The sequence below is a fragment of the Notolepis coatsorum genome, assembly GCF_963971535.1.
Source record: "Notolepis coatsorum genome assembly, chromosome: 11".
In the NCBI taxonomy this organism is placed as follows: domain Eukaryota; kingdom Metazoa; phylum Chordata; class Actinopteri; order Aulopiformes; family Paralepididae; genus Notolepis; species Notolepis coatsorum.
This window is the reverse complement of record NC_140175.1, coordinates 8,592,240-8,604,439: the sequence shown is the minus strand read 5'-3', so window position 1 is coordinate 8,604,439 and position 12,200 is coordinate 8,592,240. Positions and strand designations below refer to the sequence as shown.

The 12,200-nt window shown below is 43.0% G+C and overlaps 1 protein-coding gene across 1 annotated transcript in view; it reads left to right on the top strand.

The window, feature by feature from the left end:
- LOC311236493 (uncharacterized protein) overlaps positions 1–12,000 on the top strand; it is a gene marked incomplete at its 3' end in the record, with an annotated part of 57,693 nt that extends 45,693 nt beyond the window's left edge. Inside the window, exons 3-4 of the mRNA XM_084324171.1 lie at positions 83–1,057; positions 11,927–12,000. Coding sequence (XP_084180297.1) covers positions 83–1,057; positions 11,927–12,000 — 1,049 coding nt within the window. The remainder of the gene's footprint in view (positions 1–82; positions 1,058–11,926) is intronic.
- Positions 12,001–12,200: the final 200 nt, after the last annotated feature.

The following is a 12,200-nucleotide window of genomic DNA, read 5'->3' as shown; positions in this document are numbered from 1 at the left end:
AATAGTGGCCTGACCCTTTGTTAATTCAAAAGCAATGGTTACAACAAATTACATTTAAATGATTGTATGCCCTTCTTTCTAGACTCCATGGCCTTACAGCTGTTTATCTGTGAAGAGGAGGTTCCCCCTGAGCAGCAGGAGAGGAGCCCCAGTCTGGTCCAGGAGGAGTCAGAGCCCCTACAGATGAAAGAGGAACAGAAGGAACTCTGGATCAGTCAGGAGGGAGAGGAGCTTCCTGTCTCTGTGAAGAGTGAACATGATGAAGAGAAACCTCAGTCCTCACAGCTCAGCCAAACCCAGGACACAGAGCCCCTCCAGATTAAAGAGGAACAGGAGGAACTGTGTCAAGATCTAGAGGAGGCTGATGGCTCCAAGATGACCTTACAACCTATGAAATGTGAAAATGAAGGTGAGAACACTCTGTCCTCACAACTCAGCCAAAACCGGGGCCCAGAGCAGATTAAAGATGAACTAGATCAAGGGCTGGAAGAAGCTGATCTCTCCAAGATCACAGTAGACCCAGTGAAATGTGAAGATGGTCAAGAGAACGCTCTGTCCTTCCAGCCTCTTCAAACCCAAAGGGAGAAAAACAGAGAAGCATACTCTTTACCCAGCACCTCAACTGAACACATGAAAACAGAACCTGAAGGAGAGGACTGTAGAGTAGCAGAACTAGCCAGTAACTTAGATCCAGCTGGTGATTTAGAACCAACTAGAGATAGCCAGCCTCTCTCTTCAGACTGTTCTCTAACTGACACTGATGACAGTGATGATGACAGTTCTGGAGCTGAGACTGATGACTGTAATGATGACAGTTCTGGAGCTGAGACTGATGACTGTGATGAATGGAAGGAGAGTGCAGGTCCAGGTTTGATGGCAGTAAAACAAAAGAAGACACAGAAAATACAAACGTTGGCAGTAAAACAAAAGAAGACACAGAAAATACAAACGTTGTCTAACAAGCCTGGGTTCAGCAAGAAGAGAGATCTGAAGATACACATAAAAAATCATACCCGAGTGAAACTATTTAGTTGTTCAGTTTGTGAGAAAGGGTTCAGTATGAAGGGAGATATGAAGACACACATGAGAACTCATACTGGAGAGAAACCATTTAGCTGTTCAGTTTGTGGGAAAGGGTTCAGTCAGCAAGCAAATCTGAAGACACACATGAGAACTCATACTGGAGAGAAACCATTTAGTTGTACAGTTTGTGGGAAAGGGTTCAGTATGAAGGGAGATATGAAGACACACATGAGAACTCATACTGGAGAGAAACCATTTAGCTGTTCAGTTTGTGGGAAAGGGTTCAGTATGAAGGGAGATATGAAGACACACATGAGAACTCATACTGGAGAGAAACCATTTAGCTGTTCAGTTTGTGGGAAAGGGTTCAGTCAGCAAGCAAATCTGAAGATACACATGATAAGTCATACTGGAGAGAAACCATTTAGTTGTACAGTTTGTGGGAAAGGGTTCAAATATAAAGGAATTATGAAGATCCACACTAGAACTCATACAGGAGAGAAACCATTTAGTTGTTCCGTTTGTGGGAAAGGGTTCACGCTTAAACACACTTTGAAGACACACATGAGAATTCATTCTGGAGAGAAACCATTTAGTTGTTCCGTTTGTGGGAAAGGGTTCAATGATAAAGGAAATATGAAGAATCACACTAGAACTCATACAGGAGAGAAACCATTTAGCTGTTCAGTTTGTGGGAAAGGGTTCAGTCGGCAAACAAATCTGAAGACACACATGATAACTCACACTGGAGAGAAACCATTTAGCTGTTCCGTTTGTGGGAAAGGGTTCAGTAGGAAGCAAGATCTGAAGAGACACACTATAACTCATACAGGAAAGAAACCATTTAGTTGTTCCGTTTAAGCTGAGAGTAGACTTGAAAAGAATAAAGAGAACCGGTCCCCAAACACAGTTTGCAGTATATTAAATAGAAACCCCATGTACTTTTTTAGAAGAAGAACTCACACACATGCGAGATGGGCGACACACAGGAACACTCACACATGCACTGATGAAATGTCTCTCTGCACTTTTCCCATCCCGTCGTCCTTCCCCCCTCAAGGGCAGCCGGGAGCAGATAAGGGCTGTGGCGTGGGCCGCGCCCGGGGACCAATCCAAGTGCTCCTGTCCATCTTCGTCAGGGACGCGACAGCGTTAGCCATCTGTTCTGCATGTTTTTCCTTTGGGTTTATCTTATCTCGAGGGGAAACCCTTGCGAGCACGGGGAGAACATGCAAACTCCACACAGAAAGGCCCGGGAGATACCCCACCTGGTTACCTGGCAACGCGGCAACCTGGTCCCCAAGCGGGAATCGAACCCAGGACCTTCTAGCTGTGAGGCGACAGTGTTAACCACTACACCACCGTGCTGCCCAAAAATTCTGTTCCCATACTAAGCAGTATACTCAACAGGAACCCAATGTACTTATACTAAGTAGTATACCCAATAGGAACCCCATGTACTTATACTAAGTAGTATACCCAATAGGAATCCTTAGGACTTATTTTTGTTTTGTGACTGATTTCCGTTTATCTTCATTCATATCAAACACAAAGATTCTGTACCTCCTTTTTTGATTGAGTCAATAAAATGTATCTCATGTGCTTGTTTTGACTCATTCATTATGAGTGTTATAATAAAAAAATGCTGTGTAGCCATTAGGACATGCTATTTTACTTAAGTTAAAAGTAGAATACTCTACAGAAAATAGTTGCTAAATGAAACAAAAAGGTCTGGACATTAATGTTGATTTTTTCAAATGTATTATTTTGGCACAAACCCGGTGCCATTTAGCTACATTGTATCAGAGTGACAGCGGACATCTCTACTGCAGATATGTTGTGCCCTAGTGAGCTTCACTCATAAGTAGTTCAAGGTAGCAGTCAGAAGACTGAGGTGTGACAGCAACAGTGTATTCCTTCAATAACTGGTGGCGCCAGAGAGCATCTGACAAAACCTCAGAGCCTGTTTCACCACAGAACTGGTGGGTCACGTGCTTGAAGCTCTGATCCCTAGGAAGACTTCAGTGTTCAATGTTGGAAGATGGACACATCACATTGGACCTGGACTTCAATTTAAAAAAAGAAATGGACTTCCATCATGTTATTACTGTATATATTATATATTTATGTTGTATGTATCAATGTTGTAGAATGTGGCTGCAATATTATCATTCATTGATAATTGTTCCACGGTAACAATTAGGGATTGGAAATGTAGCAGCCAGAATAGTGATTTTGTGTTCATGAAGTTTTTATATTCATTTATTCTCATTTACACTAATCTAATTTGATATAAATAAATAAGCACCTGAGGAAGCAGATAGCGAAACGCGTTGTGCAACAATAAAAAAGCAAAAACCAGTCCTGAGGAGTGTGCGGTCCCTTCTTTCCCTGGAAGGTATTCTCCTTTTAGTTTTTTTTTATAAATAAATAAGTGTACACGTTTGATTAGAAGTGTATATACATAGCACAAGTCCCCTCCGGTACTTGAGGTAACAGCAGTCGCATGTTTTCACCTGCGCAGCTCGATCTCTCAGTGGCGAGGAGTAACGCGTGGGAGGCGTGTAGCGTGCGGTCAGCAAAATATGACTTCCCCGTTCACCCCCTCATCATTTTCATACCTGAAACCTGCCGGTGAACAGCTGACTTTTACTACCACTACCACACCACGTGACCCCTTTGTGAATGGCGTAACCATAACAACCCATGTTGTCTATACCTGTCACCGACACCTAAGGAGAGCCATTTTTTTAAGTGGTAGGAAGGCCGACTTTGGCCAATTTATCCTAAATCCCGATAGATTGCCAAAGTCATCAATCAACTTGAGAAGATGAGGCATTGAGGTGGTAGGGTTTCCCATGAACAATATTACGTCGTCCGCATATAAACTAATATGATGTTGTGTGCCCTTGATTGAGATTGGTTCTATGGATTGGGATTGTCTTATATACTGTGCTAAATGATAAAGCGAATAGTCCGGGAGTAAGAGGGCAACCCTGTCTGGCGGAGCGCGATACCGGAAAAATTCCGGAGGTAATTATACCTGTTGTGATCATGGCCGATGGGTCTTTGTATACTACTTTTATCATATCAATGAATCCGTCTCCTAACCCCATCCTTTCTAGTACTGCCCATAAATAAGACCATTCCAACCTATCAAAGGCTTTCATCACATCCAGGGACAGCATTGCTATAGGTGGGTTGACGTCCTTGCTGGCATCTAGCACATGTAGTAACCGTCTTATATTATCCGTGATCAAGCGGCCTCTTATGAAGCCAGTCTGATCCGGATGAACTAAAGTTGTCATATGCTTTTGAAGTCTGATGGCTAATACCTTGGAATAAAGCTTGATATCGGTTCCGAGGAGACTCAAGGGTCTGTAACTACCGCAATCGGTGGGGTCTTTGTCTTTTTTTAGGAGGACAGTTATAAGTGCAATATTGTCAATCTTATTGAAATTCCCCTCCTTGATTGAGTATAAAATCATATTAAGTAATAGGGGTCCAATTACATCCCAGGCATGAGAGGTACAATTCTGGTGGGATACCGTCCCTTCCAGGAGCCTTACCCATTTTCATTTCAGATATAGCCTCCCTGAGTTCCTCTAGTGTGATGGGTGTTTCTAATTGTTTAGCGTCTTCCTCTGATAGTTTAGGTAGGTTAATTTTATTAAGATATATATCCATTTTGTTTTGATCAAAGGCCATTTCTGATTTGTACAAGTCGGAGTAAAACTTTTTGAATGTCTTTTATTGGGGTCTGTAACCAGTCCTTGCTGGGCCTTAATGGTAGCGATATCTGCAAATGTTGCGTTGGCTCGTATCTGCATAGCTAGTAGGTGACTTGGTTTAGAACCATGAAAGTAATAATGTTGTCTTGTGCTACGTATTAGAAATTCAGATTGTTGTCTTAAAATGGCGTTAATCTCTTTTTTTAACACATCGATTTGAGATTCCAATCGATCCGAGTAGTTGTATTGTAAAGAGGGAAATAACGAAGAGTAAAGCGTTTCCAGCTCTGCCAGTTTTGAGCAACGATTCTTGCGTAGTTTGGAAGAAAAGGTATCTGTGAAAGTCTTGATAAATCCCTTTACCGACATCCATAATATTCTGGGGTCCTGCGTCGATTCCGCATTTTCCCGCAGGAATTCAACAAGTGCTTCTTTGAATTGTGTAGTGAATTCATTGTTTTTCAGCAATTTCGAGTTAAATCGCCATCTTGGGGCCCGGGATGACAGTATAATTACCAAATGATCCTTTTAGTAGTAAATAGCAGTGATCTGATAATGCATTGGGAACCATTTCCACCTCATAATTATCAAATAGTCTAGGGGATGCAAAAACATAATCTATCCTGGAGAATGTCTTGTGTCTTAAAGATTGACAGGAGTACTTTCGGGTCATTGGGTTTAGTGATCGCCATAGGTCATTTACACCTGTATTCTTAGACCAATCCTTTAGTGCATTAGATGCTCTTTTCTGCTCATTGGAAATAGTGGGATAAGATTTATCCATCCCGTGATCCCAAATGGCATTAAAATCCTCGCCTATTATAAATGAGTATTCAGGAAGGTCTAACATTTTTCTAGTGAGTGTAGCGTAGAAGTTAGCCTCGTAAAGATTTGGAGAGCCATCTATGTTCAATTATATCAGTTGTTGAAGAAACCACGTGTTACGTTCCCCCAGTGAAACTCCTCGCTGTCAGGTGAAAAGAAGCGGCTGGCGACTCCACATGTATCACAGAGGAGGCATGTATAGTTCTACACCCTCCCCAGGCCGACAGTGGGGCAATGCGCGCAACGACCAGGAAGGGAATAGGCATAACGACTAATTTGGGATGGGTGAAAAATACAGAAAGCCCAAAAATAAATAGAATACATTTTTTTTTATAATGATGGCATTCCAAGGAATTGGCCATATATAGCGAACATTAATAAATACTTAACCTAGGCAGTCAGGTGGCGTAGCGGAGATTGCGTTCGTCACCAATGCCGGAGACGCTGGATTCGCCTGTTCGAATCCAGCTCCCGGCGTTGTCACCAGCTTGACTGGCCGTTCACACTAATACAATTGGCAGTATTAGAGGGTGGGAAAGCTGGCGGGGTGGGTCCGGGTCGTTGTAAACAGCGACTCCTACAGTTCGGTCGGGGCGCCTGTTCAGCGCGGATAGGATCTAAGGGGGGTAGTGTGATCCTTCCACACGTTACACGCTCTCAGTGAGAGTCCGCGCTGCCAAGTGAAAAGAAGCGGTTGATTGGCTAGACATGTGTCGGAGGAAGCACGTGATAGCAGTGGCGTCCTTTCACTAAAAGGCAAGGTATGGGAAAGGGGGGGGGGTTTAACCCCCTTGGTGGATTTTTTTTGTCAAATCAATTATGCAATAGTCACTTTTGGTGAGTTGTTTATATACAATTCAGTTATATGACATTTAGGTATGACACAGGACTACACAAGCATTTTTAGTATAGAAATGTGTCAACAGACTAAAGCAGGGAACCACAATATTTTGCATACGAATTATGCAGAATGTAATATCATAACTGCATGTCTATTACTTTTCTTGCAATTGAGCCAATTTTCCTTAGGTACGGTTTTGAGGTGTGTTCAACAGAATGTAGTATCAAAAACACATTCACAAAAAGTATGGGTTACTGAATGCTGAACTGCACTATTATAATCACTAAGCCAGACCTTACCTGTGTCCCTGTATCACTTGTCTCTGCTGCCCTTTGATAAAATAATTTCCCTATGTCCATTTTCCTTTTTTTTGGGGCATATTTCAGTTAGTCACAGTAAAAGTCACCTAGTAAAAGTGAGATAATTGACAATATCAAAACATGCTAGGGCTGTACCGAATAGTTCGAAGCTTCGTTCATAATGTTGACATTCGAATTCTAAATCAACATACAAAATTGTAATTTTTTTTTTTTAACATTTTTATTTGCCAAGGTATGGCGAGCCGCGAGTGCCATACCTTGCCATACCAAATGGACGCCCCTGCGTGATAGCCTCCACTCTCCCAGACCGACTGTGGGGGGTAAGTGCGCAGCGACCAGGAAGGGGATTGGGAATTGGCATAACGACTAACATTGGGATGGGACATGGGAGAAAATCGGGGGAAAAAGGGGGGGGGGGAAAGATCAACAAAAAAATTAAAAATATAAAAAAATACTTAACCTACAAACATGAAATGGTTCTGACAGCACAATATTGATGTAAGAATCGCTGGGATCTGGTCTCTCTTTCGGCCAGTATGTGAAATATCCGAGCCCTTGCTCAGTGGCTGTCACGAATACACTCAGGCGCTCCGTGGGAGAGAGCAGCTTGTGGAGCAGCAGTGGCTCTGGAGCAGCAACCTGTGTCATGTCGCCATCTTGTGTTCAAAAGGTGGAACTTCACACTGTATCTATTCAATGGACGATAATGGGAATTAATTCAAATAAAATGCTTGTCATTGACAGATTTGAAAAATATTCTGGAATTCGGGTCCTTGGCCTGGGCGATGTTTTATCCAAATCAGACCAGAACCTTAGAAGTTATGGCTAATGCAGACAGACAGAATCCAATCCAATCCAATCCACTTTATTTATAAAGCACATTTAAAACAACAAAGTTGACCAAAGTGCTGTACATAACATAAGATAAGATAAAACATAAAACATATTTTTTTTTGTAAAAGCACACAATAAAAGCAGTACAATGTGTCACATAAAAAAAAGCCAGTCTCTCAAAAACGGTTTAAAAAAACAAAAGCCAGAGCAAATAAATGTGTTTTGAGGCGTGATTTAAACACCTGCAGAGTGGGGGCCTGCCTAACATGCAGTGGCAGCTCATTCCAGAGCTTTGGGGCTGCCACTGCAAAAGCACGGTCCCCCCTAAGCTTCAGCCTGGAGTCTGGAACGGCCAAGAGGAGCTGGTCAGAGGACCTGATGGACCTTGGGGGAACATAGGAGTGATGACCATACCCTCCAGGTATCACCGTAATCCAAAACTGCCAAGAAACTGGCTTCAATGATCCTCTTCCAGGTTTTCATAGGGAACTCTCTAACCCCTGTCCTCGTCTCCCTGTCTGTCTGTGAGTGGATGTCTCGTGGTGATGATCAAGGTGGTGGATGTCTCGTGGTGATGATCAAGGTGGTGGATGTCCCGTGGTGATGATCAAGGTGGTGGATGTCCCGTGGTGATGATCAAGGTGGTGGATGTCTCGTGGTGATGATCAAGGTGGTGGATGTCTCGTGGTGATGACCAAGGTGGTGGATGTCTCGTGGTGATGACCAAGGTGGTGGATGTCTCATGGTGATGATCAAGGTGGTGGATGTCTCGTGGTGATGATCAAGGTGGTGGATGTCTCATGGTGATGATCAAGGTGGTGGATGTCTCATGGTGATGATCAAGGTGGTGGATGTCTCATGGTGATGATCAAGGTGGTGGATGTCTTGTGGTGATGGCCAAGGTGGTGGATGTCTCGTGGTGATGATCAAGGTGGTGGATGTCTCATGGTGATGACCAAGGTGGTGGATGTCCCGTGGTGATGGCCAAGGGGGTGGATGTCTCGTGGTGATGGCCAAGGTGGTGGATGTCTCGTGGTGATGATCAAGGTGGTGGATGTCTCGTGGTGATGATCAAGGTGGTGGATGTCTCGTGGTGATGGCCAAGGGGGTGGATGTCTCGTGGTGATGGCCAAGGGGGTGGATGTCTCGTGGTGATGGCCAAGGGGGTGGATGTCTCGTGGTGATGGCCAAGGGGGTGGATGTCTCGTGGTGATGGCCAAGGTGGTGGATGTCTCCTGGTGATGATCAAGGGGGTGGATGTCTCGTGGTGATGATCAAGGTGGTGGATGTCTCCTGGTGATGATCAAGGTGGTGGATGTCCCGTGGTGATGATCAAGGGGGTGTGATCTTCTCTACGTCGCCCCCTACTTCAAATGGATCAGAGCGGAATACATACATTCATCCAAATGGTATATGACTGATATTTTGAGCTCCGAGGTTCGACATTTAGCCTTTATCTTATTTTCATACTAGCGCTCGTTCTCTATGCTTTTTATTTTGTTGCTGTTGTCCTTAGCTTTATTCTATTTAAATCTTTCGAAATGTTCTTATGTACCCCAGTTGCTATTGCATGTACATGTGTTTTATTACAGGTATATGTACATAACATATACCAACTATTCACCTGTTATATTCTCCACCCATCGATCATCCATAGCAAGACATCCAAGTTGGGGGATCCCCCTTTGAACGGCCATTTTAAGGTTTCTCTCCTCCACATTGTCTAGTGCTTTTTCCCTATTGCTAGGTTTTTAGTGAGTTTTTCCTTACCTTCACTGGGGAATGTCTGGGAGTGTTGCATAAACTAACGTTTTTTTTCATTTGTCATCTTTGTTTTCATTTGTCACTCCAAGCTTGTGTATTTGATTGTAAGTCTGACCAGACCTCGGTCTCACTTTCTGGTCAGACGCTTGTGTATTGTACTTGTCTCTGATTGTAAACTGAGGATTCTTCTGTGATCACAGAAATAAACTATTTTCTTTTGAAATAGTTTGACTCGATCTGAATTTCTACAGTTCACCGTCTTGGCTCATTTTAAATATTCCACAACACTCTCAATGTTAGATCCATTCACAGTGATCTAGAAAACAGCTGGAACTTTATTTATTTTATTTCTTTATTTCAGATCCCTGTAACGTCTGGGCTTTCTCTCCCTATTCAGGATTGGAAGCTCTGCTGCCATCCTGGAATTCTCACTCTGTCTCTGTAATTATCCTGATTGTCGTCACCATTGTGTGCTTTACCAAATGGTAGGATGGACCTCTCTACGTACGGAGGAAATCCCACATGTTTTTATATATAAGGCCGTCCTAGGGAAGCTTCCCCGTTATCTTTCCAACCTACTTAGCTTTGCCTCTAGCAGCTACCATACCAGGTCCACAAGATGGCTACTTAAAAAAAATTAAATAACTGAGAATAAACACTGAATTAGGAAGAACAGCTTTCTCAAGCTTCGCACCTTGGGCATGGAATGGGCTACAGGACCATATCCACTTAGATACCCTGGTCTCTCTCTGCAAATTTAAATCTGTATTACATAACTACAAGAAGAATGTTGCTGCTTTCTGTAGTCTGGTCCCAACTGCAAAACTGCAAAATTACTGTATTACCCTGTATTTTACTGTCATACACGTTTACTATTATGTAGACTATTCTGTTTTGTGTTTTTGTATTTACATGTGATGTATTGTATATTGTACACATGCACTTTTATTATGTTCTTGTGTGATGTACCGCACATGTTATTGCTGTTTGATATATTGCAAATGTTATTGCTGTCATCCTGGCCAGGTCTCCCTTGCAAAAGAGATCTTGTATCTCAATGGGACTTCCTGGTTAAATAAAGGTTAAAATTAGCCCCACCCCCCCTCTCCCCGTAATATAAGGAAAAGGAAGTGATTTCTTTATGTCAGTAAGAGTTTAGAGATGTAACCTAGGCAGAAAAATAAAATAAAATAATGGTTTAATTTAAAACAAGAGTCTCATTCTCCATTGCTACTTTACTGTTTGTTGGATACGATTCCCCCACATAGAGATGAATGTTGGTTTAGTGCCTCTACACTATATATAATATAATAATTATCTCCATCAGGTCGGTTCTGTCCACCTGTCTATCTCTGTCCGCAGCTAACCTCACAATAGGGCAGTTTTGGACAAGTATTTTTGGGGAACTATCTTATAAATGGCCTTTTTGAGTGTTTAGCATTGTTTCCTAGCTATGTGAACTTATATTAATATGATCTATGTCTCTAATTCTCATATTGGCGCATTCTTCCAATTCTCCTCTCACAATATTCACCCTCACTGAACTGAGTCATTTGAAAATGTGCTGATATGTGATGTCATAAAGACACCGCTGCATGTTAATGTTCAGGCGAAGACGACGCTGCGCAGTGGTTTAGGAGCCCAGACTCAAAACAGCTCGAGATCTTGAGGTAGAAAAATGCTGTTTTTGAGGACTTGATTAGAAATACAAAACAATGAATAAAAAAATATATATATATTACAGAGGTGTTCCATAGACTCACAGGAATTGTGTAAAAGTGCCCAAATAGTGAAAGAAATAGTAAAATAGTTCCCCTTTAAGTTAATTCATTTCCATCATTGAAATGCATATTCAGTATGAAGTTACAGCTTTTCACCACAAGAGGGTGATATTACACAGGTTCGCTGGTAATCAGCTCTCTGGCACCTGTTAACAATATATAGACATGCCATAGTGAACCTATTGTCATTGATATACTACATGCATTACAAATATTTATGAATAAATTATTGACCATTGCAATAAGCCCCGCCCCTTTCATATCTCATGGACCGTTCATCGTACAGACTTGTGGGAGGGGTTAATGAGTGGTGGGGGCTTCCCCTGGAAGGTTGGTGGTACCGTTCAAAACGGGCGTTCAGCTCATCCGGTAGGGAGGCAGCAATGTTTGCTGTGCTGTTGGGTTTCCTGTTAAGGTCCGATATTGTGTGTAGTCCCGGCCACACGCCACGTGGGTCATAGCTGCTTAGCTCCTTTCCAGGTGTTTGCCGTTCCAGGGAAGCCCCAAGCAGATGGGGCTATCTTAGTGGCCCAACCACATGCGACTGTGGCACAGAACCCCAGACCATGGAGCACCTCCTTCCATGTCCTCTGTTAGGTGGACCCTGCACAGCAAAGGACCTAGCACTCTACAACACCAAGGGACAGCCATGTACCAAGCACTGGCTGGACGTTATATAAGCTGAATAGCTTTGTATATGGACAGGAAAAGAAGAAGAAGAGCTCCTTTCTGGGTTTGCACTCGTCCATCGTGTTCTCATGCCTCAGGCTCTCTCCTGCATGACCTCCCAGTCCGTGTTTTACTCAGGGCTGACCAGACGTGTGCACCAATCAAGGGGGGGTGACCTCATCGCCCAGCCGAAGGGCATTGTCTCTGATTAGTACAACGTTGGGGAGAATTAAGAGGAGGGTACAGAGTACAGCAACTTGCAATGCACCTGGTCTACAAGACACACTACACCACTGAGGTACCCATGTACATGTCAAAATACTTCCCAAAGGTCAGTGAATACCACGACCACAACACCAGAGGGAGCTCCACAAATCATGTTAAACCCAGATTCGGCTCAAACAAGGGACTA